Raw genomic sequence first — 27500 nt, forward strand, 5'->3', positions numbered from 1 at the left:
CTTCCCGTAAGCCCGCTGGTTCCGCCCAGCCGCCCCGTTAGCTCGCTGGTTCCGCCCAGCCGTCCCGTTAGCTCGCTGGTTCCGCCCAGCCGTCCCGTTAGCTCGCTGGTTCCGCCCAGCTGTCCCGTTCCTGTGCCCGCGCCACGCGTGCGTTCCGCCCCGTTCCTGTGCCCGCGCCACGTGCGTTGGCCCCGTTCCAGTGCCCGCGCGCCGCGCGCGCTCCGTCCCGTTCCAGTGCCCGCGCCACGCGGCGCTCCGTCCCGTTCCAGTGCCCGCGCCCGCGGCGCTCCGCCCCGTTCAGTGCCCGCGCGCACGCGGCGCTCCGTCCCGTTCCAGTGCCCGCGCCACGTGCGCCTCCGCCCCCGTTCCAGTGCCCGCGCCACGCGGCGCTCCGTCCCGTTCCAGTGCCCGCGCACGCGGCGCTCCGTCCCGTTCCAGTGCCCGCGCCGCGCGCGCTCCGCCCCGTTCCAGTGCCCGCGCCACGCGGCGCTCCTCCAGTGCCGCTTCAAGTTTTCCCACCCTCCCACCCATGCCACACCACGCCGATGGATCCCAGCAGCCCCTGCGCTCATCCTCAGCAAACCATCTGGAGCTCGCCACGGGTCTGCCGGTCTCCATCGCCATCGAGGTTGGAGGATCCTCGCCTCACCGTCCTGCCTCCGAGACCCAGACTCCTCCTCGGCTCGTAGACCCGTCGGCTCCCCCTGGGCTCCTAGCTCCCTCCTCTACACCGTGGTCCGTCAGTCCACCAGCTCCACCAGGCTCCATCGTCCCTCCGGCTCCGCCTTGGTCTGTCGTCGACCATCCGTCGCCTCGAGATTCTCTCCTCCGGCCGCCTCGTCACTCCATCCCACCGGCTCTGTCAGGCTCCTCCTTCCCTCCGGCTTCACCTCAGTCCTCAGTCGCTCTGGCTCCGCCGCGTCCTTCCCGTCCCCCGTCTCCGCATCAGTCGCCAAAGCCTGCGGCGTCGCCTTGGACCTCCAGCGCCTCGACGTCACCCTGGCTCTTCGGCTCTCCGTCTCCACCTCAGTCTCCTCCTCCACCTGCTCCGCCGCCGTCGGTCGGCCCCATGGAGTCGATGGCTGCTCCTCCTCCATGGCTCCTCCCTCCGTCGGCTCCACCTTGGACCACCATAACTGGGCTCTGGATCTCCTCCTGCTCCGGACTCCTATCTCCTTCCTGGCTCCTCCCTCCGTCGGCTCCACCTTGGACCACCATAGCTGGGCTCTGGATCTCCTCCTGCTCCGGACTCCTCCTGTCTCCTCCCTGGCTCCTCCCTCCGTCTACACCTCCTTGGACCCTTCTGCCTTCTGCCTGCCCACTCCTGGGGATCCGTCCTCCACCACAACCTCCTCCCAAGACCCGGTATCCCCAAATCTTAGTCATTTTGGTTTTTGTTTGTTACCCTTTAGGTGCGAGGACGCACCTTCCGGGAGGGGGGGGTAATGTCACATCTCTGGACTCTTTGTTTATGTTTTTGTCCCGTGCCATGTGCTCCCTGTGCCCTGCCTTCCCTCCGTGTTAATTATGTTATTGTCATCAGCTGTGTCTCGTCAATTACCCCGTGTATTTAAGTCCTGTCTTTTCAGTTCTGTTTGTCCAGCGTCGAGGTCCTTACCTGATGTCTTTACCTGTGATTATCCTGCCTGCCTGCCTGCCTGTTCTACCTGCCTGCCTTTTGTATCTTTATTTTACCATTTTGAAATTAAATCCGTTTAAGTTTACTTTTCTCTCGTTGTGTGCTCTCGTGCTTACACACACAACCGTGACAGTTATGAACTGTAAAATTTTTATTTCATTTTTATTATTATAAATTTTTATTTTATTTTATTTTTATACCCGAAAGTACTAGTTAAGTACTAGTTAAGTGTATTACAGAGGTGCTCGTCATTGTCATCCGTAATTTTATTTTAACTTTTTGTATTTTTAGATTTATTTTATTTCATTTTATTTTTTTATATTTTATTGCATTTTATTTATGATCATGCAGCTTGACTGTCCTTGCTGTTTTCAGGAGGAAGGGCTCCCTCAAAGGAAGGAAGTGGAGGTCCATCTTTAATTTGGGCGGGAGACTCCAAGATCCACGCAAAAAGAACAAGTATTGTCCTAAAGGTGCAGGAGTCTGACTCTAATCCGAGCGATAGCTGATTTACACAGTACTTTGGAAATGCAAAATGAATTTGTGCACGGCTGGATTCAACAGATAATCGGCTAGAAATGCTTCTCCTCTCACGTCTAATTCGTTGCGTTTGTTTCTCATCATTTCTTCTCAATGCACAGATAAAGAGAAGACGTCTCTGAGGCCGGCGAAGAGCATGGACTCTCTGAGCTCGGGTCCTTATGCACAAGACGGTATGAAGAGCGTTTCATTATCTGCTCGTCCAAGAATAAAGATTCATCTAGATCTTAAACTCATATTTCATCTGAATTTACTGAAGTTAGATATTAGATGCTCCACATTTGTTGGCGTTAACATTAGTTTATTTACCCCACTGAATGCATTTACTCCAAATCTATTTTGAATTTGTACTATTATTAAAAAGGATTAATAGCATGGATATATATATATATATATATATATATATATATATATATATATATATATATATATATATATATATATATATATATATATATATATATATATATATATATATATATATATATATATACCATACACCATTTTATTATTAGCTAATTTTATATAGTCTAAAATTATTCTCTCTTTACAGCTCAACCTTATCAGAGATTTTTATTTTGAACACTGATAAATTCATTAACCTAATTCATTTACATGCACATAGTTTTCTATTTAGGGACATAATCTCATTATTCTCATGAATATAATTAACAAAAAATTATAATTACAAAAAGCTCTGTTTCACGTAATTGCTGTTCTTTTGAACTCTTACCTTTGAATCCTGACAAAACAAAATGTATCTCGGTTTTCAACTTTGATAATAATCATAAATGTTTCTTTAATCAGTATATTATTCTGATTTCTGAAGGGTCATGTGACACTGAAGACTGGAGTAATGATGCTGAAAATACACAGAAATGAATTACACTTTAACAGATGAAGAGTTCATTTGCAAAATCGTTGACTTTTAACAATTTTCACAAACCATGCTTTTTCAGAATCTGTTTCATTGAGCATTTCCATTGATCAAATTGTAGTTGGGTTATTTTGATTAGGTTAAAGATAGCTAACTAACACAATAAAACAATAAAAAACATGACAACGTAATAAAAAACATGTTCACCAAAACCTTTGAACACACACACTATTATTTTGTTTGTCTCTCAGATTCCAAACATGCAGCTCCTCTCCCTCTGGTTCTGTCCACGGTGTCGGGAAGCTCAGAGGGTGTGGCTTCTGCCGGAGGGGGCGTGTCCAGTGGATACGCGGTTACTTACAGGCGAACGGGTGGAGCTCAGGTCAGCATGGTGAGTGGAGGAACCCCGGGAACTTACAACCGTCTGGAGTCTGGGGGCGGAGCCGAGGGGGCGGAGCTCAGGGGCGTGTCCAAATCGCCCGGAATGACCAGCAAAGCAGACCGGCGCGCCGGGATACACATATCAGGCCCATTTTCAGTGACCGTCCCGCTTCATATAACATCTGGACTGGCTCTGGGTGTCCTCCACGGCGGCTGGAACGATAAGGAACAACCCCTGCAAGGAGACGAAGCAGAAGATGAGGACGTTAAGAGCATAGAGGCGGAGTCCACAGAGGAAAATCCACTGAGCAAAAATGATGATGTTCAAGAGAAGGAGAGTGAAACCAATAGTCAGGAGGAATGTGGGAAGGATATGGCAGAGATTACAAAAATTGAGAACGACATGCCAGAAAAAGAAGATGCATTGAATGACAAAGAAGGAGAATATCTGACTCAGAATCAAGAGTCTGTTCAAGAAAATGTAGAAGATGCACAACCACAAGACAAAGAGAAAACCACCGAAGAGGATTACATGGGTAAGAGAGAAATACTGAGATTGATGTAAATCTGAGCAACGTAAAATTTCAGAATAAGATGCTTTTTCAATTTTGTTTAAAAAAGATCACTTATTTCTTCAACGCTTTCAAGGCAGTTAGGGCAAGGCAGTGCGGAGGAATAGGGTAAAACATTTTTGTATTCGTTTTCTGAAATGTTATGTTTAAACATGCCAATGAGGCATGGTCAAGTTAAATATGCACTAATTTGCATACATTTCCAAAACAGAAATCCAACCATTTTTTGAAAATTGATTGATTTTGTTGACATTTTAAGTTTTTACTGCAGGGAATTTTTCACTCTATATTCAGAAAATACTGCCAACAGACAGCATTTCTGTTCTTTTATTATCATTTTTCCTTCTTGTCCTAGTTTTAACTATTTAGATTGATTACTAAAACCTTGAATAATGGGCACTTTTCATGTTTATTGCCATCTTATGGTAAATTGCTTGTTGTATTCCTCTGACTGTTGTTTTAGATAAAACCATCTGCCCAGTGAATAAATGTAAATGTAGAAAACAGGCACATTTTGACCCTGTGTTTAGGAGTAAAATGTTGTATAAATCAATGTGAATTATATGTGAACAAATCCCTCAACAAAAACCTTCAGAATATAAAGAGGAATAAAACTCTAAGTCCTTTTGTTTGTAAGTGCTGCTGAAGTGGAGAGAAAAGTAATTTTAAGGGGGGAAAAAACACCCTGAAATCTACAGATGCAAATTGATAAACTCCAATATTAAAAGTAATTGAATAATATATGAACATTTCCCTCTATAAAATCCTTCAGACTATAGAGAGGTATAAAACTCTAAGTTTTGGTGTATGTAAGTGCTGCTAGAGTGGAGAAAAAACTCACAACCTTTAAAAAATAGCGGTTTTCACCATGTTTTCAGGAATAAAATGTTATAATTATCTACGTGAATGATATGTAAACAAACCCCACAGTAAAAATCTTCAGACTATAGAGAGAAATAAAACTCTAAGTTTTGGTGTATGTAAGTGCTGCTGAAGTGGAGAAAAAACTCACAACCTTTAAAAAAATAGCGGTTTTCACAGTGTTTTCAGGAATAAAATGTTATAAATATCAACGTGAATGATATGTAAACAAACCCCACAGTAAAAATCTTTAGAATATACAGAAGTATAAAACTCTAAGTTTTGGTGTATGTAAGTGCTGCTGAAGTGGAGAAAAAACTCACAACCTTTAAAAAAATAGCGGTTTTCACCATGTTTTCAGGAATAAAATGTTATAAATATCAACGTGAATGATATGTAAACAAACCCCACAGTAAAAATCTTTAGAATATAGAGAGGGATAAAACCCTAAGTTTTGGTGTATGTAAGTGCTGCTGAAGTGGAGAAAAAACCTTAAAGATATTGATTGTAATTAAAATATACAGATGCAAATAGATAAACTATAATATAATTTTAGATGTTTTTGTCTCCAATTGTCTACTTTCTACAGTTGACCAGTGCAGGAAATACAGTTTTTGTCTGTAGTGTCTGTATTGTTTGTTTAATTGCACTTTGTCCATTTCTATTTTAATTTTAAATGCAATCCATATCTTAAAATGTTTCCTCTTTAGCAGTACTTACATACACTAAAACCTCTTTTATTCCTCTTTATTTTCTGAACATTTTTAATAAATGGTTTGTTCATATGTCATTTACATTTCTATTATATTTATATTTGTTACATGTTATTCCTAAAAACATGGTGAAAATGTTTTTTTTTCTGTATTTTCAGATTTTTTGAGTGATAAAAAGAGATGCAATCCACTGTGAAAATTATGGATTTTAACCTATAAATCTGGGATATCTTGCCTTAAATGTGTATTTTTTTTCCACTAGTCTGGAATAAAACACTAAATAGTCGAATAAGTGCATGTAATTTCTTGCCATAAATATTAAAATAAGATGTAGGAAATTTAAATTGCTCTTTACAAGAGCTGTTTGAGGAAAGTGTGTTGTAGAAAACGAAGGCAAATGTGAATGTGTTTATCCCCAGACATGAGAGGAAACCTCAGTCAGGAACCTGTCAGTCCGCACTACTACGAGGACATGGAGTTTCCAGACCCGGATCTGCCACTGGATTTCCAGGAAGCTTTTGGTTTCTTGGATTCGATGGACAGCTGTGCCGTAAACCCGGTGTGTTCATGCATGTGTGAATGAATGAGTGAGAAATAACAATTTAAATTTATGAAATTATATCAAATTAAATGATTAAAAATAACAAATTAAATTAAAACTAAATTTACATTTAATTATCATTTAATCAAATTAATTACTTGCATTACTTTCATGTAAATAATTAATCTTCTTCATAAAAAAAAATAAATAATATATATATATATATATATATATATATATATATATAAAACATATATAATTTATTTCGATTTAATTTATTCCCATTTAATACATGTAGTGGTAATAATAAAAATGGTTTAATATTTCATTGAAGTAAATTAGGTTTTTAAAAACTTTGTAACTGAATAATCTACTTTGTATTATTCGTCACCTAATGAAAAATATTATATTTTCATAAAATATTAAATAATTATTTTCAATTATCGCATACATGGTCTTGTATGAACATTTTTACCATCACAGAATGTTCTGGGATAATATAATGCTATATTATATGATTCTTCTAAGAGGTTTTAATTCAGTGTCAGTGATTAATTTGCTGTCAGTCTTTTTAAAAAGTTTCATAGAAAGAAGGTTAGAATAGACTTTTGTTTGTACACGGTGAGCACACTTAAGATGTCTGTCTCTGACGTCTGTCTCCGTTCGTCAGGTTGAGTTTTCAGTCGAGGCGCCTTGTTTTGAGAACGAATATGAAGAAGAGGAGGATGAAAACAAAGACGATCAGGCCGTTTCCGGTCCTTCGCAAAACTGCACTAATGACTGTCAAACGCCTGCCGCCAAAAGCAGCAGCCCGTCCTTCACACACAGGCCTCTTCCTGGAAAATCACACAGCCTGCCGTATAAGTCCCGCCCCTTCCTGCCAGCCCTGTCATTATCCTCAGATGACGGATACAGCCCTGCAGATGATGATGATGATGATGATGAGTCTGATAAAGAATCTGAATATGAGGACATGTTTTGTCAGAGTCTGCCAGCCGGTCGGGATTATCAGGGACTGTCTTGGTTGAGTCCACAAAGCAACGATGTAGATCTTCACACTAGTAACCAATCTAGCGCACTTCCAGGGAACAATAATGACGTGCAATCCATGGACCAATCAGAAGACAAGATTCCTGCCGCTTTGACAGACAGTGGTGAAGCTGCTTTTGAGCCGCTGCTTAGTGAAGAACGTCTCAGCTCAGATGCACCGAAGACAGATGAAGTGTGTATGGATGAGAAGAAGAACGAAGACAGGCATTCAAGGGATGTGGAGCAGGAAAAACACACACTGATGTAAGTGCAAAATAATTTATTTCATTATTTAATTGCCTTATTTATTTATCTGTAAAGGATTGTATGGGAATTAATTGTTGTCAAGATCCAAAAAAACGAAACATCATAAATGACAAATAATAATATACGGTTTAATATTAATACATACAAGTTATGTGCTATATTACACTTTTTTTAAGTCATATAATGGTTTGTGTGCAGTAGATTTTTTCTTAAAATATTATCATAAAGTTAAATTAAACATTTCACTGTCTACATCGTTTTAAATAAATATATTGAGAAGAATTTTGCATAAAAACGTACACAGCATACACATATTGGGTAAATGAAATTAACATAAAATAATACAATTAAAAGTAAAAAATAAATTAAAATAAATTCATCATTTGATTTCTCAGTTTACACTTTAGTTTGAACTTAAATGAAATGAAATGTTTTTAATTATGTACTTATATATATATATATATATATATATATATATATTTAATTATATATATATATATATATATTTAATTATATATATATATATTACAGCACTCTCAAATATTGGGTAAATTTTTAAATTATTTCATTATTTCCTAAATACACATTTGAATCATTTAATTAACAGACAGTTAAATCTTCCAAGTGTTAATGAAAAACTTTTTTTTATTATGTATTTATGTCTGTCACAGGTATGCTTTCGTTTATGGAAAACATAAACACTCAAATGCTCCTCTACCAGTTTGTGCTTGTGTTTCAAGAAACAGAATAGTATGGGTTTGTTAACAACACAAGCTGTCTAGTGTTTGTGTAATATTTGACATTTTTCTTTGTACAGTGGAGAAGATCATCCAGAGAGTGAAGCCAGTGAAGAAGACACTTATTTTGGACCGGACTCGATTCCTTCTTCACCAGAACCCAGTAGCACCAGTTTTCTTGAACCCATCCCAGCCGAAGATGTTCAGCAGGTGCTGGATGCTGATGGTTACCATGGTAACACTGAGGTAACAAACAGCGCTGAGCTCACGGATGCAGACTGCGTCTCGCTGGCTTCTCAAGGTGAGATTAGCATCGAAACAAAGACGGAAGAAAGTCAAACAGAGGAGGGTGAGAACACTGAGGAAACCGTGAAAGTGGTGAGGAATATGGAGGAAAATAAAGAAGAGAGTGAGAACGACAAAACAGACACATGTGAAGAAAAGTGTGGTGTAGCGGAAGATGCAAACGCTGGATCTGTAGAAGAATGTATTGATTGGAATGAAGAGCAAAAACAGGTGAACATGACTGAAAGTAAAGAAGAGTTTGATGAAAATAAAGGAGTTTGTGAGGAAAATGCAAAAGATGGATCTAAAGAAGAAGCCAAAAGACAAGATTTAGAGAAAAACAGTGGAGAAAGTGAAGAAGGAGATGATGAACAGGAGGCTAAAACACAAGATTTAGAGGAAAATAGTGGAGAATCTGAGAAGGTAGATGAGAAAGAAGGAGAACAAGACAAAAAGGAAGCTGAAAGACAAGCAAATTTAGCAGAAAATAATGGAGAATGTGAGGAAAATGCAAATGATGGACCTAAAGAAGCAGAACAAGACAGAAACGAAGCTGAAGGACGTGATGATTTAGAGGAAAATAGTGGAGATTTTGAGGAAAATGCAAAAGATGGATCTAAAGAAGAACCCAAAACACAAGATTTTGAGGAAAACAGTGGAGAATGTGAAGACCATCAAAAAGGAGGAGAACAAGAAGCTAAAGGACAAGAAGATTTAAAGGAGAATAGTGGAGAAACTGAGAAGGTAGATGAGGAACATACAAAAGAAGAGGAACAAGAAAAAAACGAAGATCAACGACAAGAACATTTAGAGGAAAATAGTGCAGATTGTGAGGAACACGCTAAAGAAAACAGTGGAGATTGTGAAGAAATACACGAGGAACATGCAAAAGAAGGAGAACGAGAAGCTAAAGGTTTTGAGGAAAATAGTGGAGAATCTGAGAAGGTAGATGAGGAACATACAGAAGAAGGACAAGAAGACAAAAACAAAGCTGAATGCAGTGAAAACAACTCTGAGGAGGATGTGAAAGTAAAAACAGAAAGTTCTATCGAGGCAAATCCTTCTGATGATCTGGACAAGTCCACAATCGTGCAGCGACCAGACGAGAATCAACACGAACAAACCGAAAGCAAAGAGACGGAAGAAGAGACCTCGGCGGCGCCTCGCAAAAAACGCTCTCTGCGCAAACCTCCACATCCCACGAAAGCGGTTCCTGCCGTTCCTCCCAAACCTCAGAACTCCAAACTCACGGCGCTCAGAAAACAGCTCCAGCACAGACAGCACGAGGAGAAAGGAGCGCGAGCCGACCAAGAACCGCCAGCGGAAGCCAAAGACGCGGAGGAGAGCGCAGAGAACGGGGCGAAGCTGGACGCCGAGGGGCCCGCGGAGAGACGAGGGACGTGGGACGGCGGAGTGGATCGCAGGAGAGACGTGGACAGAGACGGCAAGAGGAACAGCGGCATCAGCATGTGTTTCGATGAAGCTGTGGCTCGAGCCACGGAGAAGAGGAGCCGAGAGAGAGGAAGCACAGAGAGACTGTCCGGAGCGCAGTGGAAAGACGGGAAAACTGACTGACGTGAGAGCAGAGCTGTAACATATCATGTGCAAAGTTAAGGTTCGCATTTTCTTCCAATATACTCACTTTCGTATGATACACACACACACACACACACACACACACACACACACACACACACACACACACACCTTATTGTCAAAAGTATTGGCACCCTTTTCTAACAAACATGTTTGACTACAATTTCTAACGTTTACTCAACTTCTAGGCTATTGTGTGCTTCTAATTTTATAGCAATTGTTGACCCTTTTCTATTATATCCCTGTGTATAAAGCAAAGTTTTAAAAGAAATGATTGACTGAGTCTGCGTGGAAGAGCTTGACTGGTGGAAGAGCCAAAAACTCGTACATACACTATATGGACATAAGTATTGGCGCCCCCTTCTCCAGAACTGAAACCCTTCCAAAACTATTCATGTATTTTAAAACATGTTACTTTCGTCTCTGCTGCAAACGTTGTAGTGTTTGGTGATGATCACACCAGACCAATCAGGTTCTTCCACACAGACTCATTCAGTCATTTCTTTGTGCATTCTACGCAGAAAACGTCATCTTGGAATAGAAAAGAGTCCGATATTTTGCTATACAATTAGAAGCACACCGGTGCCAAGAATATTATTACATGCTTATACATTAAGACACGAAAGTAGTCAAACTGGTTCATTAGAAGGACGTGGCCCAGTGGTTTTGGAAATATAGTGTGTGTGTGTGTGTGTGTATAAATATAAGGGTTGTATAGCGGAGAAGTGCATCTCAAATCATTTAATAAATATTTTTATCATTTATTTCTTATTATTCATACAAGATAAAATGGTTGTTTACACATCAGCCACTCTATACATATAAACTAGTTTTTAAACCAACGCATTCAATTTCAGACTGGTTTAATGCATTCAAAACCCCCCCACCCGGAGCCCTCTGCTTAATTAAGACAATGAGACAATCTGTATATGATGTTTTATGTATTTTAATTTCTGTATACATTTAGAACATTCTATGCATTTCTTTTTAATAAATTTGTATTTTCACTATAAATATCTCTGTGCTTTTGCTGTTTTTACTTAATTAAAACTTCTATTCCCCAAATATGCATACATATATATATATATATATATATATATATATATATATATATGTGTGTGTGTGTGTGTGTGTGTATATATATATATATATATATATATATATATATATATATATATATATATATATATATATATATATATATATAATACATAAGAGCTATTGTAATTTGATTGTCCAAGGTTTACGGCACTTCCAGTTATTTTAAGTTTTAAATTGTGAAAAAGAGTTTGATATTGAAAACCTATAATTGCTTTATATTATTTTAATTGCTTATTATAAATTAATTATATTAACTAACTTTTACCTGCAACTTTTGCCTCAATAAAGCCTTAATTTGCTGCTTATTCATATTTGGTTAGGTTTGAGGATTATTGGGAATCCTCTAAGGAATACTTTTAGATCGGCTCAAAAGATTAAACGTATATACATACATATTCGTAATTTTGTATTTTAAAAAATCTGTGGTATTGAATTTTGGTTACAGTGTCGGCAAACTTCCCATTAAACCCTTACTTTTTGGAATAATACAAATATTATTTAAAGAAATCATAGTTTTTAGAAGGCACTTAAACCATATTTTGGGGCTTCATTAAAAGATTATTGATAATATTCCCAGTGCTGTAAAAATGTATTATTATTAAAGGATAGTGAACCTATAACCCTATATCTGAAAAAAGAAAACATTTGTGAATATTATTAAAAAAACAACTCATGTGAGAACAAACACATTTAATATTTGTCTTTATCACAACTCTACATTGTTAATTTATTTATTATTCTAGTCAACTTCTTAGCATTTCTGGCTAAGAACATCTTTATAGACTACAGTGGTTTGTCTTTGAAGGGCATGAAAAGTGCATTCGTTTGAATATTTAACCCGATGTTTGTTTACTCTGGCACGAGCTGTTTATAAAATGCTAATCATAACATTGCGTCAATCAAAACTAAAATAATGGGACGTTTTGTCATCAATCGCCCGCCTCTGTTGCCATGGTTACCTCGACGGACAGATGCCTATTAGTTAATTAAGTACCATTTACACTTAGTAAAACGCAAACAAAGCTGGGTGTTAATATGTAAAATTACACGATATGGTCACTGAACCGTGTCCGGGTTTTCGCGGCGCTTCTAAACCAGCTTTTACGGTATTTTTTTTTAAAAAAACACCCAAAATCTACTGGTCGCTCAAACGGTGACGTACTTCAGTAGGAAATGGCCAAGTGTTTTGTGAGATTTGTGTAAACACTATTGATGCGCGCTCGGCATTCACCGAGGAAGGGAAGCACCGGAACGCACGCGAGCTTCTCCGCCGAACGAGCAGCATCTCGACCGCGAGCTTTTCTTCCTTTTATTTCTCCCGAACGCCGAGAATGTCCGCATCGGCCGACATCCACGCGCAGCTGGCCTCGATCCTCGAGCGCTTCGCCAAGTGCGCGCTGCTGGAGATGAGCCGCGCGGTGGAGACGGAGATGACGCGGCGGCAGATGGAGGTCGAGACGCTGCTGGTCAAGCTCCAGTTCACCGAGAGCGAGCTGCGGTCGGCCCGGCAGAACCAGGCGAGCCTGCGCTCCGTGGGAACGCAAGCCAGCGGCGGCGCGCAGAGAGGTACTCTTAACTCCGAACGCGACGCGACGCGACGCTTCCCCCCTACCCCCCACCTTTGATAGTAATGTAACAGCTCGCGACTTCCTGTCGCTGCTGACGTGCGCAAGGCCCCGCTGCGCTTCAGCCAATAGCGGAGCTAGCCACGCCCCTTCAACCTGTCACGCAACTAAAAGCTAGAGACGCGTTTTCGGACGCTTTCCTCGGACGCTTTCCGTCGTTTCCCGTCCCCAAGGCGAACCCGAGCCCGTTTATATGATTTCTAAAGTACGTTGCACATTCAGATTCATGTTAACTGTTAAGTGCTCTTGCGTGAACTGATGCATACCGCTGTGCTTACTACTTAGGAGGATGTACGCAAAAAACCGAAAGCGAATGAAAGCTGTCCAGAAGTTCAAAGCGAATCACTGAAAATAAATAGGTTCACTTGTTCTACTGCTTTTGCGTGCATTAAAAAAAAAACATGCTATAACAGTGTTCCCAAGCATTGAGATTTTGCTTCTGTCGTGGAATATTCAGATTAGTTATTAATTTAAAATATTTCACTTTTTCTATCATGTTTTATAAACTGCTTTTGGGGGTTGTGTGTAGTTAAATATATAATAATTTTTTATATATATATATATATATATATATATATATAATATGTATGTATATATATATATATATATGTATATATATGTGTGTGTGTGTGTATATATATATAATGTGTATATATATATATAATGTGTGTATATATATATATATATATATATATATATATATATATATATATATATATATATATATATATATATATATATATATATAGTATATATATATATATATATATATATATATATATGTGTATATATATATATATATATATGTGTATATATATATATATATATATATATATATATATATATATATATATATATATATATATATATATATATATATATATATATATATATATATGTGTATATATATATATATATAATGTGTGTGTGTATATATATATATAATGTGTGTGTGTATATATATATATAATGTGTGTGTGTATATATATATATATATGTGTGTGTGTATATATATATAATGTGTGTGTATATATATATAATGTGTGTGTATATATATATATATATATATATATATATATATATATATATATATATATATATATATATATATATATATATAAAATTATTATATATAAATACATTTTGTATCAGTAATATATGTGTATATATTATACATATATGTAATATGCATTTATTTACATAATATATTTACATAATAAATATATATTATGTATATATAAATACACATGTATATATTTCAGAAAAATGCCATGTTTATATATCGCACATATTAATTAAATTATGTGAATGTAAATATAAACTTGTAAATACACGCAAACATCAAAATATATATTGCATGTGCATGTATTTATATATAGATAATGAATATACACAGAACACACACACGTTAGGCAAACAGAAAGCGATTAATTGTTAGACAGCATGTTTTTCTCCGCATTTCTCCTCTTTTCCAGATTGCTTCCTAATCTAATCGTCCTTGCATATTAAAAATATTGTTGGCTCACAAATGTAAAGAGCGTCCGATCCTGCCTCATGATCACCGTGTTTCTTCTTCTGGTCAGAGGTGAACCTCAGCCTGGTGAAGTTCAATGAAAACCACGACGGAGAGATGCAGACAGAGACGTACACCGACGAGTGCTCGGCGCAGACCTTTGCACTAAATGTACGGATCGCTCGGTTCTTGGGTTCTTCGTCAGTGTTTGTTGTACGTTATCTTGATTTCTTGCCGTTCTCGACTGCAGGAAGATGGGATCAAGTCCATTCAGATCAAAGAGGAGCACATGGAGGACGGACAGTGGGACAGCGGACCGAGTAAAACACAGACCCCACGCTTTTAAAACCTGCTATAGATCTGCCGAGTATATACGGTCAGATATAATATTCTCAGTGGTTTTATGCTTGTTTTTCTTCTAGTATCTCCTGCTTTTTGCCCGCTGGGTCCAGAACTGGAAGACCAGGACAGTTTCAGTGCGGGAACAACGGGACCAGCTAGAGACGGTGAGAGATCAGTACTAGTCTAACTAACTAACTAACTAGATTAGAATCAGTCAGGTTTAGTTCACAGTATGTGTACGGCACGGGAAAAAAAGTCACAAAAATGAGGTTTGGTTCTGGTTTCAGTACAGCAGGGGGTTAAATTATTATTATTTTTTTTTTCTTTCACCAAAAATGATTATTGAACAAATCGCGGTTCTGTCTTTAACCCTTTGCTGTTCGAAAAAAAAAAAATTATTTTATTATTTCAGTGACTATTTTGCATTTTTAGGGTTTTCTTATAATACTAAATAAGATTTATGGAACACTTATGATCCATTTATTGCCTGTTAACTGCTTTTTAAGTGTAGACCTGGAAGTGTTTTTTAACTTTAACTTTGTTTAAATGCGCTTGGCAGATTATTTCTGAGGTGAAAAACGTTTAACTGAAAAAAAAAAAAAAACCATACGTACATATTGTTATGTAATGTGCACAAAAATAATATTTAAAAATGTCATACGAGATGCAGATTTTCCAAAACCTGCTAGAAAATCAAAGCTGTTAATTCAAACCAGATATGAGTTTATATTACAAAGATTGAGCTTTCAGTAAAGTAATTAATGCTCAATGGACCTATCGTTATGCCCCTCCCATTAAACACAGATGAGCCAATAGCAGTTGAGTATCATCGAGAGACACTGGAAGACCTGACTTGAACTTAATGCTATTTATGCTAAAAATAGGAAACGATGCGTCTGAGGCACTCGTAACACTGATCGCAGGTATCCTGAGAGGATGAGCAATGACGTTTATTTTATTCCTTTTCCTAAATCCAATCAAGAAAAACAAGAAATAGGGAGCAGGATGCACGGCTTTAAAGGGATCACGTGATGCCATTTGACCTTTCCTTTCTCTCTGGAGTGTTAAAGCTGATAAGATCCTAAAGCCTCAAAGATTCAACTTTATAAACCAAAGAGATATCGTTTATAAAACTGACTGGTTCACACCCCCCTAAAACACGCCCCCACTTCTCTACATCACAGAGTGGTTTATTTGCATAACCCCGCCCTGTGTAGTGTCGCTGCGGGCGCCATGTTCCGGAGACGCTGTGTTTGTTTGTGTTTCCAAAAGAGAACCCGACTAGAAATCAGTGTTCAGAACAGTTGAGGGAGTTGAATCCATGCCGACTCTGAACAGAGACTATAAAGAGAATGATTCTCTACAAGAACAGTCTGGAGCTTCTGACTCGCAGCCTTTAAGTTATGTTTCCTTATTAAAAGAAGCTGCTGCTTAATATTCAATTGTGAGTTTTCAGTTTTCTCTGATCACGAAGGCAGACGTGGTGTGATGTTTACGAGGCGAAAAAACACTAAATAAGGTTTTATAATCAGCGATTATGTCTCCAAACGCCTCGTTTGTGATGTGTTTTATTGTATCATAGCACCGAGACACGCATCACGTTACGGTTAGGGGCGGGACATTTACTTCACATGCTTGAGGCGTTCGGCCAATCACAGCGCACTGGGTAACTGGCCAATCAGAGCTCACCTCGCTGAGCTTTATACAGATCGACTCGTTTCAGGAGGCGGGGCTTAGAGGAGAAACGGCAACAACTGAATCTTAACCCCTGACACGCCAAACACCAGCAGCATCATACGACCCCTTTCATATAGAAATGCACACAATGCACGATGATAATAGAAAGCAAAGCCTTTTTTGACCCTGACCCTCTCCTCTGCTCTTCAATCAGCAGGCGGCGATTTCATCCTGAACAGTAAAATGAAACCCGGAGGACTGTGGGGTTCCCCCGTTTCTGAGGAGTACCCCCTGCCCCCCGAAGCCCAGAGCCTGGACGCGTCTCCTCCGGAGTCGGGCGAGCGGTACGAGCGGCACCGGGCCGACCCGAGCGCGCAGCACCCTGCGGGCGAGACGTCCCTGCGAGCCAACCCGGCGGCGGAGAGGAGCTCCCGCTGCCCTCAGTGCGGGAAGACCTTCACCACACGCTTCTACCTGAAGATCCACCAGCGCATACACACCGGAGAGAGACCCTACACCTGTCCTCAGTGCGGGAAAGGCTTCTACTGTAACTCGCACCTGATCTCACACCAGCGCTCGCACACCGGAGAGAAACCCTACAGCTGCGAGGAGTGCGGCAAATCCTACTCGCACCTGAACTCGCTCAAACTCCACCAGCGCAGCCACACCGAGGAGGAAGCGTACGTCTACTGGTGACCCCGGACGGAGACGCTCTACGACTGCATCGCTTTAGGGTCGGTGTACTGCCTTTTCTGAGTAGCTGTTAGACGGATTACTTTTCTAATATTTTTTTATCTATTTGTTACACGTTGACTGACGCATAAAATGTATTTCATTTATATATAAATCAGTGCTGTCAAAAGATTGCTTTTGTTTATGTAATATGTGTGTACCGTGTATGTTTTATGTTTGTATATAAACACACACACACAGTATTTAGAATGTATTTGCATGTGTATATATATATTTACATTTTGATATCATAAAATTTACTGTGTATATGTAAATACTTACTATATAAAAAGCATATTTTTCCTAAATATATAGATGCATGTGTTTGTGTATGTGTGTGTGTGTATACATATATATATATATATATATATATATATATATATATATATATATATATATATATATATATATATATATATATATATATACACACACACACACACACACATGCAGAGTACACACATATATTATGTAAACAAAAATGTTACTTTAAATTAATCGTAATTTAACTTTCGACAGCAGTGTTGACAAGCGATTAGTCATATCCAAAATAAATGTTTTTGTTTATGTAATGTACTGTGCATATTATATATATGTGTATGTGTGTGTATATATATATATATATATATATATATATATATATATATATATATATATATATATATATATATATATATATATATATATATATATATATATATATATATATATATATATATATATATATATATATATACACACATTTATATATTAAAAACTTATATATAATCAGTTAAAGTATAACTTAAAATATATAAAATAAATAATAATGTAATATTTATAATATAAATTATATGAATATAAATTTAGACATTGTCACGTATATATACTGCATGCGTATGTATTTGTATATACATAATGAGCATAAACGGTACACAAACATATATTACGCGAACAAAAATTTATTTTGGATGCAATTAATCCTAAATAATTGTTTGACAGCACAACTTTTTTTTCATTGTTTTTATAACCTGTAATACCTGTGCTATGCTGTTTCGCTGTATTTTTTAAATTTGTTTGTGTGTATTATTTAATATGGGAGCACCATTTTGTTATTGACAATAAAAGCCCATGACTTTCTGATGGATAAAGTCTTAATGGATGTCATTTACGCTTTTCTATAGCAGGACTGTGTGTAAATTGATCAACATAATTAAATCAAGAGGTGATAGAAGTTAATAATACATACCTATTCATAAATTAATAAATCTTACTACAGAGAAGCTCAGTCAAACGTTCTGTGTTTAGTAACTAATTAGATTAGATTAATGAAGATGTTAAAACTAATAACAGTACTATGTGAATTGCTAATTTAACAATAATATACAGATCAAACAACAGTACTATGCTTAAAAATAAACAAAATGCTTAAAATAATAAAATTGGTGCATAGATGCTCAAACAGCTATGTGTACAATAAGTAAATAAAGTAGTAATAAAGTATATAAATTAAATTAAATTAAATAAATTAAATTAAAACAAATAAAAATAAAACTAACTGGGCTAATGACACCCAGTAATAAATAAATAATAAAATAAATAAAATATATATATATATATATATATATATGTATGTATGTATGTATATATAAATAAATATATATATATATATATATATATATATGTATATATATGTATATATGTACGAATCTGAACACAATGAACAGTTTTCAGGTGCATTTTTTATTAATAACATCTAACCGGCAATTAAACAACGTTTATTTATCTTCATAACACAGTGTAGGTTCATTGTCCGCTTTATTTTTATGACCGAAAGCCGAACATAAAGATCTAACCAAACGCTGTCTTTGTTTCTCTAACAAATCCCATCAAAAGCTTGAGAACAGTAAGATTTTAAGGGTTTAGAAAGACGTCTCTTCTGCTCTCCAAGCCTGCGTTCATAAGATCCAAAACACAGTAAAGATTTAGAAATATTTTTACTATTTAAAAAAAAAACACTTTCTGTTCTGATACATTTTAAAGTGTAATTTATTTCCGCGAAGCGCAGCTGAATTTTCAGCATCGTTTTCAGTCTTCAGTGTCACATGATCTTCAGAAATGTATCGTCATCGACTTCTTCAAGCTTCTTTAAATAGAACGATTCAAAGATCAGCGTTCATCTGAAATAAAAGGAGTCTATTTTTTTGTTGTTGTTGTGAGGATAGAAACGAATACTTTCATTTACTAACATCATTAAAACCTTCTTTCAACACTTAATCATCATGAATGTCTTTGAGCAGCGTATCGTGTGTTTGAAAGATTTCTGAAGGATCGTGCGACTAAAAATTCAGCCGTAAATTACATTTGGAAAACCATAAATGTTGCACCGCTTTGGATGTGCTCTGGGTCAAATAAATGAAAAATCTCGGTGCTCCAAAAAGCTCGACCGGTCGTCAGGGTTTTATTGGAAGACACTTCCCAGCATGCAGAGCGTCTCTGAGCGTTCCTTCGGCGTTATTTGCTCGAGTTGAACCGAGTGACGGCGAGCTTCCCGTCTGAGAGGAGCCGGGGCCGGGATCCTGGCGGAGACACCGGGAAGAGGAGGCAGGAATCCGCCGGGAGATCTGGGCTTCGCTCTGCTGGCGGCGTGGAGCTGGTGAAGGCCGTCCGGAGGAGCCAGCAGCGGAGAACCGCTCCGGGGGACGGAGGGGAACCGGGAGGAGCCCGGGGCCCGGTGCAAGTGAGTGTCGGATCCGGACAGCGTGAGTTTAAGGGCCGGCGTCTGGAGAAGATCCGGAAGCGTGTTTCTTCTGCTCTGCAGCTGCTCTGATGACGACTTACACTTCAGACCTGTGTTTTGGAAACAGGATGGATAGACAGGCTCCGTTTCTGATGAAAATTGTACTTAGTGTTCTAGTTTTGCACGCTACGTAATATCAGGTTTTGAAAGTAGCATCCCAAACTCAGGGATAAATAAAAAAAGTGCTTCACAACGACTTTTTTGGTCTAAATGGTTCCATAAGGAACTTTTTTATATCTCAAGAACCTTTCTGTTTTACAAAAGCGTCTTTGTGGTGAAAGAAAGTACTTTAGATTATAAAAAGGTAACAAAGAGATGGTACACATTTAAACAAAAAATCTTAATTTTATTGCATTGTTCATTTATTTATTTTTACCGTTAACTCAAATTTTTTTCGTTTTATTTAATATCTTTTTCGGAGATTGGGGTGTCATAAAGCAGATTTCTATTTCAGATAAATGCTTTCTTTTGGACTTTTGGAAAGTATTATTAATAATAATCATAAATGTCTTTGAGCAGCACGTTATATATTTATAAAATTCGGCTATAAAACCACAGTGATAAATTACATTTTAAAATGTGGAAAAGACGAAAAACTCTAATATTTTTTACTTTCATCTTTTCCTGAGATTGGGGCGTCATAAAGCCCAGGTGAAAAAAAGCTTACTTAAAAGTGCTCTATTTCTGCGCACTGAATATATACTTAATATACTAAAAAACACTCTTTAGTACTCAACTGTGCTATTTTGAGGCACCATGAATGAAACTAAAATGCGCTTTGAACATACTATCTGTGTTTTTAAGAAATGTATCTAGTGCACTCTTAAAAGTAAATAACAGGACCATAGAAGAACCTTTTTGTCCAAATGGTTCCATAAAGAACCTGAAAAAATATAAGCAAGAGATGGTTCTTTTAGGAACCACTGACTGAATGGTTCCAAATACCATTTAGAACCTTATTTAAGACTTATTTAAGCATACTGGGATCAAGTGCAGCCTGCTATAAAGAAATGAGTTTTGGTGACTCACCTGAGGGAGGAGAACCCCCGTCCTCGCGGTCTTCCTCCTCTTCGGTGTTTTTCTCGTAGTTCTGGCTGAGATGCGCCAGGTTCTGGATCGCCAGCCAAGGCTCGGAGCGCAGACGCTGCCGGCGGTGAGCCTCGCTCGTGGAAGCTCCGGAGAAGCCCGTCCTCCTCCCCGGAAGTTGAAGATGTTCTCGCCCTCGGAGTTGGGCGAGCTGGTCTTGAGCTCGATGTCCGAGGGCGACATGCAGGAGACGGGCGAGCTGTCGGGCGACGGAGCGGCGCTCGGCTCGCAGCTGAGGTCGGTGGCTATGATGATGATGTCTCGCCCCCGGGCTCTGCAGGCGTCCATCAGCACCGCGAGAGTGTCCTGATCTCGGGCGTTGACGGCGTAAACGAGCGCCGAGGCTCCGCCGCAGTCCTCCGTGCTGGGATCAGCGCCCGCCGCCGTCAGAGCCGACGCCACGTCCGGCCCGGCCCGCTCCATGCAGGCGTACATCAGCGCCGTGCGGCCCGCCTTGTCCTGGAGGTTCGGGTCGGCCTGGTTCTGGAGGAGGTACCGGATGACTCTGAGCGCGCTGGATCCGGACTGATCGCCCCGCAGGGCTCGGCAGGCGGCCAGCAGAGGCGTCTCTCCGCGCTGGTTTCTCTCGTTGACCTGCGCTCCTCCTTCCACCAGAAGACGGACCAGGCGCAGTTTGCCCAGCTGAGCGGCGCTGATGAGCGGACTGCCGTCTAGCAGGTAATCCGGGGAGTCTGTCATCACTGCGTCAGTCAGAGCAAAGCCACACTCAGTTCAGCTTTAAAGAAACTCTCCACTTTTTAAGCTAATGAGTTGAGTTTTACCCTTTTGGAATCTATTAGCGTAGCTTAGCATAGATCATTGAATCCGATTGGACCGGTAGCGCCACGTTCAAAAACGACCAAAAGGTTTCGATATGTTTCCTATTTAAAACCCGACTCTTCTGTAGTTATATCGTGTAGTAAGACCGGCGGAAAATGAAAAGTTGTGATTGCGAGGCTGATGTGATTAGGGACTATACTCCTATTCCGGCGTAATGATGGCGGCGCAGTGATACCAAGCGCAAAGTAGTCCCCAGCTTGCAAGAAGAGGGTCCGGCTGGTTTCAAGCGCGTAAATATACGAGCGACTGACTTCCGGTGTGTGATGTTTCACTTAAGTTGCGTAATTCATCGAGTCGTACCAGTCGAACCAGAACTCTGTGTTCTCGCGGAAAATAACATTTATTTATGTTAACAAGTAGTATTTTTGGTACAAAAACCCGTAGATCTGCTTTAGAGGTCATGTGAAAATTGTACTTAGTGTTCTAGTTTTGCACGCTACGTAATATCAGGTTTTAAAAGTAGCATCCCAAACTCAGGGATAAATAAAAAAGTGCTTCACGACAACTTTTTTGGTCTAAATGGTTCCATAAGGAACTTTTTTTATATCTCAAGAACCTTTCTGTTTCACAGAAGCGTCTTTGTGGTGAAAGAAAGTACTTTAGATTATAAAAAGGTAACAAAAAGATGGTACACATTTAAACAAAAAATCTTAAGTTTATTGCATTGTGGAAATGAAAAGTTGTGATTGCGAGGCTGATGTGGTTAGGGACTATACTCCTATTCCGGCGTAATGATCTCGGCGCAGTGATACCGAGCGCAAAGTAGTCCCCAGCTTGCAAGAAGAGGGTCCGGCTGGTTTCAAGCGCGTAAATAACCGAGTGACTGACTTCCGGTGTGCGATGTTTCACTTAAGTTGCGTAATTCGTCGAGTCGTACCTGTCATGAACAGCACCTCTGTGGCTCTCTCCGACCACCACCGGAGGGAGCTCTCACCGGAATACTAAGACTACATTTCCCACAACCCCGTACCTTGGGCTGATTACAGCCACCAGGTGTTCCGCATTATCCAGCCTTTATAATGGACTCTCTCATGTTCACTCATCGTGAAGTCTTGTTTGTGTTTACTGCAATTCTGAGCGTTTATTCCCGTGTTTGTTTTCCTGTTGCCGACCTGTGCCTTGTTTACTCTTGTGATTGATATCTGCCTGCCTTCTGACCTTCTGCCTGTTATCGTTTACGTCTCTTGGATTTCCCTCTCGTGTATTATCGTTTGTTCCTGTCTGACCCTGCCTGCCCGACCACGATTAAAGCTCAGTCGCAAATGGATCCCCACGTCTCCGATGTATCATTACAGAAGACTTCGCCACAAACGGATCCAGCGGAAATGTATCTTCTGATGTCTGAAGTCTCGTCTCAAGCTACCACTCTCGCCACACATCAGCAACAGCTGCACAGGCTCACCACGCTGACGGAGGAGCTAGTGAGGTCGATTCAGGCGCTAACCCTCACGGCCATCAATCCAACCCAGCACATCGCCCCATCTGCCCAGCCCACGCAACCAATCCTGGCGCGCCTCAACCTAACCTTAATCCGCGTCTCAGTCTACCTGACAAATTCGACGGGTCAGCCTCCAAATGTAAGGGTTTTTTATTACAATGTTCCTTGTTCATTCACCAGCAACCTGGTTTATACCCCACAGATGACGGCAAGGTTGCTCTGATTTGTTCCTGCTCACCGGAGAGCTCTTGATTGGGCCACGGCTACTTGGGAGGCGCGCCGTATGTCTTTTCCCTCCTATAATGATTTCCTGCGTGAATTCAGGGAGGTTTTCGAGCATGTAGCCGGAGGGAAAGAACCGGGAGAGCAGCTGCTCGCCTTATCGCAAGGTACCGACACAGCTGCTGATTACACGCTCAATTTCCGCACACTCGCCGCTCAATCAGGCTGGGGAGAATCGCCACTCAAGCTAATGTATCGAAGGGGTTTGAACACCGAGCTCCAAGCGGAACTGGCGTGTCGTGATGAGGGCAAATCTCTGGAGGAATTCATGGAAATCACCATAAAGTTGGATAATGTTCTCAGAGCACGTCGTGGCAAGTACCCGATTCCCTCCTTCTCACACCCTGTCCATTCACCAGCATCGGAGCCTATGCAGATCAGCTCAACTCACCTTGATCCGGAGGAGAGAGAGAGAAGAGTTCGGGAACGGTTATGTCTCTACTGTGGTCAAGCCGGTCATTTTCGAGCTTACTGCCCAACACGTCCTCAGCGCCAGCGCCAGCAACCTGCTTCGGTGAGATCGCACACTCATCCTGACTCCTTTGAAATCGAGGTTCTGTTAAAAGTTAAGTCGACATGGATTTCTGCAACGGCTCTTATTGATTCAGGAGCGGCTGGTAATTTTATTGATAAAGCCTTCGCGGACTCCAACAGAATCCCTCTTGTTCCTTGTGTACCCCATGTCGCAGTGGCGGCGGTAGACGGACGGCCAGTCGGATCTGGAACTATTTCTTCTGTTACCCAACCTTTAACACTGCAAGCAAGCCCCCTTCATTCGGAATCCATACGCCTGTTCGTAATCCACTCTCCCAAGCATCACCTCATCCTCGGACTACCCTGGCTCGAGATTCACAACCCCACTATATCATGGACAGATCGTCAAATAACACACTGGTCAACTAACTGCCACAACCACTGTCTTAAAGCCCCAGTGCACCGGTCTCCTTCTAAACCGCTTCCTGCTGAAGAGGAGGTCATCAATGTACCTGAACTCCCCGCAGAATATCAAGATTTAGCCCTTGCTTTTAGTGAAAAAGGAGCAACACAATTACCACCTCACCGTCCATACGATTGTGCTATCGATCTCATGCCGGTCGCTTCCCCAACGCGTCGGTCGCGTCTTTCCCCTCTCACAACCCGAATCAGAGGCGATGAGATCCTACATCGAGGAGGAGTTGGCAAAGGGATTCATCCGACCCTCTACGTCACCAGCATCGGCAGGGTTTTTCTTCGTCAAGAAGAAGGATGGAAGTCTTCGGCCTTGCATTGATTACCGCAGTCTGAACGAGGTAACTGTCAAATACCGTTATCCGCTGCCTCTCGTACCAGCCTCTCTAGAACAACTCCGTAAGGCTAAGTTTTTTACTAAATTAGACCTCAGGAATGCGTATAACCTGATCCGGATCAGGGAAGGAGACGAATGGAAGACTGCTTTCTCCACTACATCTGGGCATTATGAGTATCTCGTTATGCCGTTCGGGCTCGCAAACAGTCCTTCTGTCTTTCAGGCTTTCGTAAACGAGGTATTTAGAGACATGTTGCACCAATTCCTCATTGTTTACATGGATGACATCCTAGTGTACTCTGACAGCTTCGAGTCTCATGTTACCCACGTCAGAACAGTTCTTCAACGCTTGATTGACAATCAACTGTACGCCAAGCTCCAGAAATGTGAATTTCATAGGACCCAGGTGGCTTATCTGGGGTACATTATCAGTTCTGACGGGGTGGCGATGGGACGAACACAAGGTCAAAGCAGTCGTGGAGTGGCCGCGCCCCTCTACAGTCAAGGAATTGCAGCGTTTTCTGGGGTTCTCTAATTTTTATCGCAGATTTATCCGCAACTATAGTATCATTGCCGCGCCACTCACCTCTTTGGTTAAAAGAACCTCTCATCGCCTATCGTGGTCACCCGACAGCATCCAGGCTTTTGATCAGCTCAAGGAAAGGTTCACGACCGCTCCCATACTTCATCACCCAGACCCCAATCGGGAATTCATAGTTGAGGTAGATGCATCTAATGTGGGCATCGGCGCCATTCTGTCTCAACGTCACGGGCAGCCAGCAAAACTTTTCCCTTGTGCTTACTTCTCCCGCAAGCTTAATCCCTGCGAGCGCAATTACGATGTGGGGACAGAGAGCTCCTCGCCATGAAATCAGCCCTCGAGGAGTGGCGACACTGGCTAGAGGGAGCCAAACTGTCATTCACCGTACTCACCGATCACAGAAATCTTGAATATATCCAATCCGCCAAGCGTCTAAACTCAAGACAAGCCAGGTGGTCTTTATTCTTCTCCCGTTTTGATTTTAAAGTCACTTACCGCCCAGGGTCAAAAAACACCAAAGCGGATGCTTTATCCAGGCAGTTCGAGAATATCCCTCAAGAATCCCCTCATGAACCCATCCTACCGTCAGCCCGCATTATCGCTCCAGTCCAGTGGGACATTATGACCGAGATCACAGAGGCTCAACTCTCCGAACCAGTGCCTTCAGCCTGCCCCCCTAATCGAACCTACGTACCACAAGCGTTACGACAAAGAGTTCTGCACTGGGTTCATGATACCCCCAGCGCCGGTCATCCAGGCATCACAGCCACTCTCCAGCTAGTTAACAACCGTTTCTGGTGGTCAACCATTCGTTCAGACACCATCCACTTCGTTCAACAGTGTGAAACATGCAATATCACCAAGACCTCCCATCAACGCCCAGCAGGACTCCTTCAACCACTACCCATACCGGAAAGACCTTGGTCGCACATAGCCATAGACCGTAACCGACCTACCAGTCTCCAACTCCTTCACCACGGTGCTCACAGTCATAGACCGGTTCTCTAAGTCATGCAGATTCATACCATTGCCCAAACTACCCACAGCCTGGGAAACCGCCGAGGTCCTCTTACAACAGGTATTCCGCTTTTACGGGTTACCGAAGATATTGTGTCTGATCGCGGCCCACAGTTCACCTCTCGAGTCTGGCAAGCATTCTGTTCACAACTAAACATCAACATAAGTCTCACTTCAGGTTATCACCCTCAATCCAATGGCCAAGCGAGCGGCAGAATCAAGAGCTGTCACAATTCCTCCGGAGCTACTGCCACAATAACCAACAGGACTGGAGTCGTTATTTAGTTTGGGCTGAGTATGCACAAAATTCTTTAAGGAAACAATCCACTGGACTCACTCCTTCCAATGCGTTCTGGGCTATCAACCGCCTTTGTTTCCTTGGTCCGGAGAACCCTCAGCACTGCCCGCAGTCAACGCATGGCTACAAAGAAGTGAGGAAGTCTGGAATACCGCCCACGTCCATCTCAGAGGAGCTGTCAGAAGGTTCCAAGCTCAGGCTGATCGTCATCGCCGAGATGCACCCGAGTACTCACCTGGTGACTGGGTTTGGCTATCAACCCGAGATCTCCGCCTCCGATTACCCTGCAAGAAACTGAGTCCAAGGTGCGTGGGTCCCTTCAAAATCATCAAACAAGTTACACCAGTTTCATATCGTCTTGACCTACCTGCTAATTACCGCATTGCCTCTACTTTCCATGTCTCACTGCTTAAACCCGCCGGTGGTCCGGGAGGAGAGAGGGACCAGGAAGAGGTTGCTACCAACGACGCCCCTCCCTTGATCATCGACGGCGAGGAGGCCTACCAGGTTCGAGAAATCCTGGACTCTCGACGCCGAGGCAGAGAACTTCAATACCTTATCGACTGGGAAGGCTATGGACCCGAGGAGAGGTCTTGGATACCTGCTCGAGACATTCTCGACCCCACTCTCACTGCCACCTTTCACCATGATCATCCCGACAAACCTGCTCCCAGACCCCGTGGAAGACCTCGGCGTCGAGTCACTCCTCGCTTCCGGAGCCGCTCGCAGGGGGGGGGCTCTGTCATGAACAGCACCTCTGTGGCTCTCTCCGACCACCACCGGAGGGAGCTCTCACCGGAATACTAAGACTACATTTCCCACAATCCCGTACCTTGGGCTGATTACAGCCACCAGGTGTTCCGCATTATCCAGCCCTTATAATGGACTCTCTCACGTTCTCTCATC

The 27500-nt window shown here is 41.2% G+C and overlaps 3 protein-coding genes across 6 annotated transcripts in view; 2 read left to right on the forward strand and 1 right to left on the reverse strand.

Annotated features, from left to right (window-relative positions):
• The window catches only part of si:dkeyp-68b7.12 (rho GTPase-activating protein 31), a 20857-nt gene extending 9803 nt beyond the window's left edge, over nucleotides 1-11054 (forward strand). For all 3 annotated transcript variants that reach the window (XM_043216708.1, XM_043216715.1, XM_043216725.1), the window contains exons 9-14: nucleotides 2015-2112; nucleotides 2281-2352; nucleotides 3308-3973; nucleotides 6003-6142; nucleotides 6795-7417; nucleotides 8238-11054. In XM_043216708.1, coding sequence (XP_043072643.1) covers nucleotides 2015-2112; nucleotides 2281-2352; nucleotides 3308-3973; nucleotides 6003-6142; nucleotides 6795-7417; nucleotides 8238-10017 — 3379 coding nt within the window. In that variant the 3' untranslated portion in view covers nucleotides 10018-11054. The remainder of the gene's footprint in view (nucleotides 1-2014; nucleotides 2113-2280; nucleotides 2353-3307; nucleotides 3974-6002; nucleotides 6143-6794; nucleotides 7418-8237) is intronic.
• A 1222-nt stretch (nucleotides 11055-12276) lies between these two features.
• si:dkeyp-68b7.5 (zinc finger protein 391) lies at nucleotides 12277-17197 on the forward strand. Of its 2 annotated transcripts, none has more exons than XM_043224502.1 (5): nucleotides 12277-12705; nucleotides 14348-14448; nucleotides 14528-14597; nucleotides 14700-14783; nucleotides 16511-17197. In XM_043224502.1, the coding sequence occupies exons 1-5, from the start codon at nucleotides 12471-12473 to the stop codon at nucleotides 16990-16992; spliced, it is 972 nt and encodes a 323-aa protein (XP_043080437.1). In that variant the 5' UTR covers nucleotides 12277-12470; the 3' UTR covers nucleotides 16993-17197. The 2 variants fall into 2 exon arrangements, with proteins under 2 accessions (XP_043080437.1, XP_043080447.1); XM_043224512.1 differs by having other exon boundaries at nucleotides 12280-12705; nucleotides 16514-17197.
• Nucleotides 17198-18773: 1576 nt separating this feature from the next.
• Nucleotides 18774-27500, reverse strand: part of LOC122357505 (ankyrin repeat domain-containing protein 34B) — a 10289-nt gene continuing 1562 nt past the window's right edge. The window contains 3 exon segments of the mRNA XM_043256916.1: nucleotides 18774-19857; nucleotides 20837-20969; nucleotides 20972-21594. Coding sequence (XP_043112851.1) covers nucleotides 19469-19857; nucleotides 20837-20969; nucleotides 20972-21592 — 1143 coding nt within the window. The 5' untranslated portion in view covers nucleotides 21593-21594 and the 3' untranslated portion in view covers nucleotides 18774-19468.

Source organism: Puntigrus tetrazona, chromosome 2 (assembly GCF_018831695.1).
Source record: "Puntigrus tetrazona isolate hp1 chromosome 2, ASM1883169v1, whole genome shotgun sequence".
NCBI classification, from domain to species: domain Eukaryota; kingdom Metazoa; phylum Chordata; class Actinopteri; order Cypriniformes; family Cyprinidae; genus Puntigrus; species Puntigrus tetrazona.

What these genes read in the sequence shown, in the direction of transcription:
- si:dkeyp-68b7.5 (XM_043224502.1), top strand. Translation starts at nt 12,471, where the DNA reads ATGTCCGCATCGGCCGACATCCACGCGCAGCTGGCCTCGATCCTCGAG. An exon ending in CAGCGGCGGCGCGCAGAGAG is followed by an intron (nt 12,706 to 14,347) that starts GTACTCTTAACT and finishes TCTTCTGGTCAG; the next exon opens with AGGTGAACCTCAGCCTGGTG. An exon ending in ACAGTGGGACAGCGGACCGA is followed by an intron (nt 14,598 to 14,699) that starts GTAAAACACAGA and finishes TTTTTCTTCTAG; the next exon opens with TATCTCCTGCTTTTTGCCCG.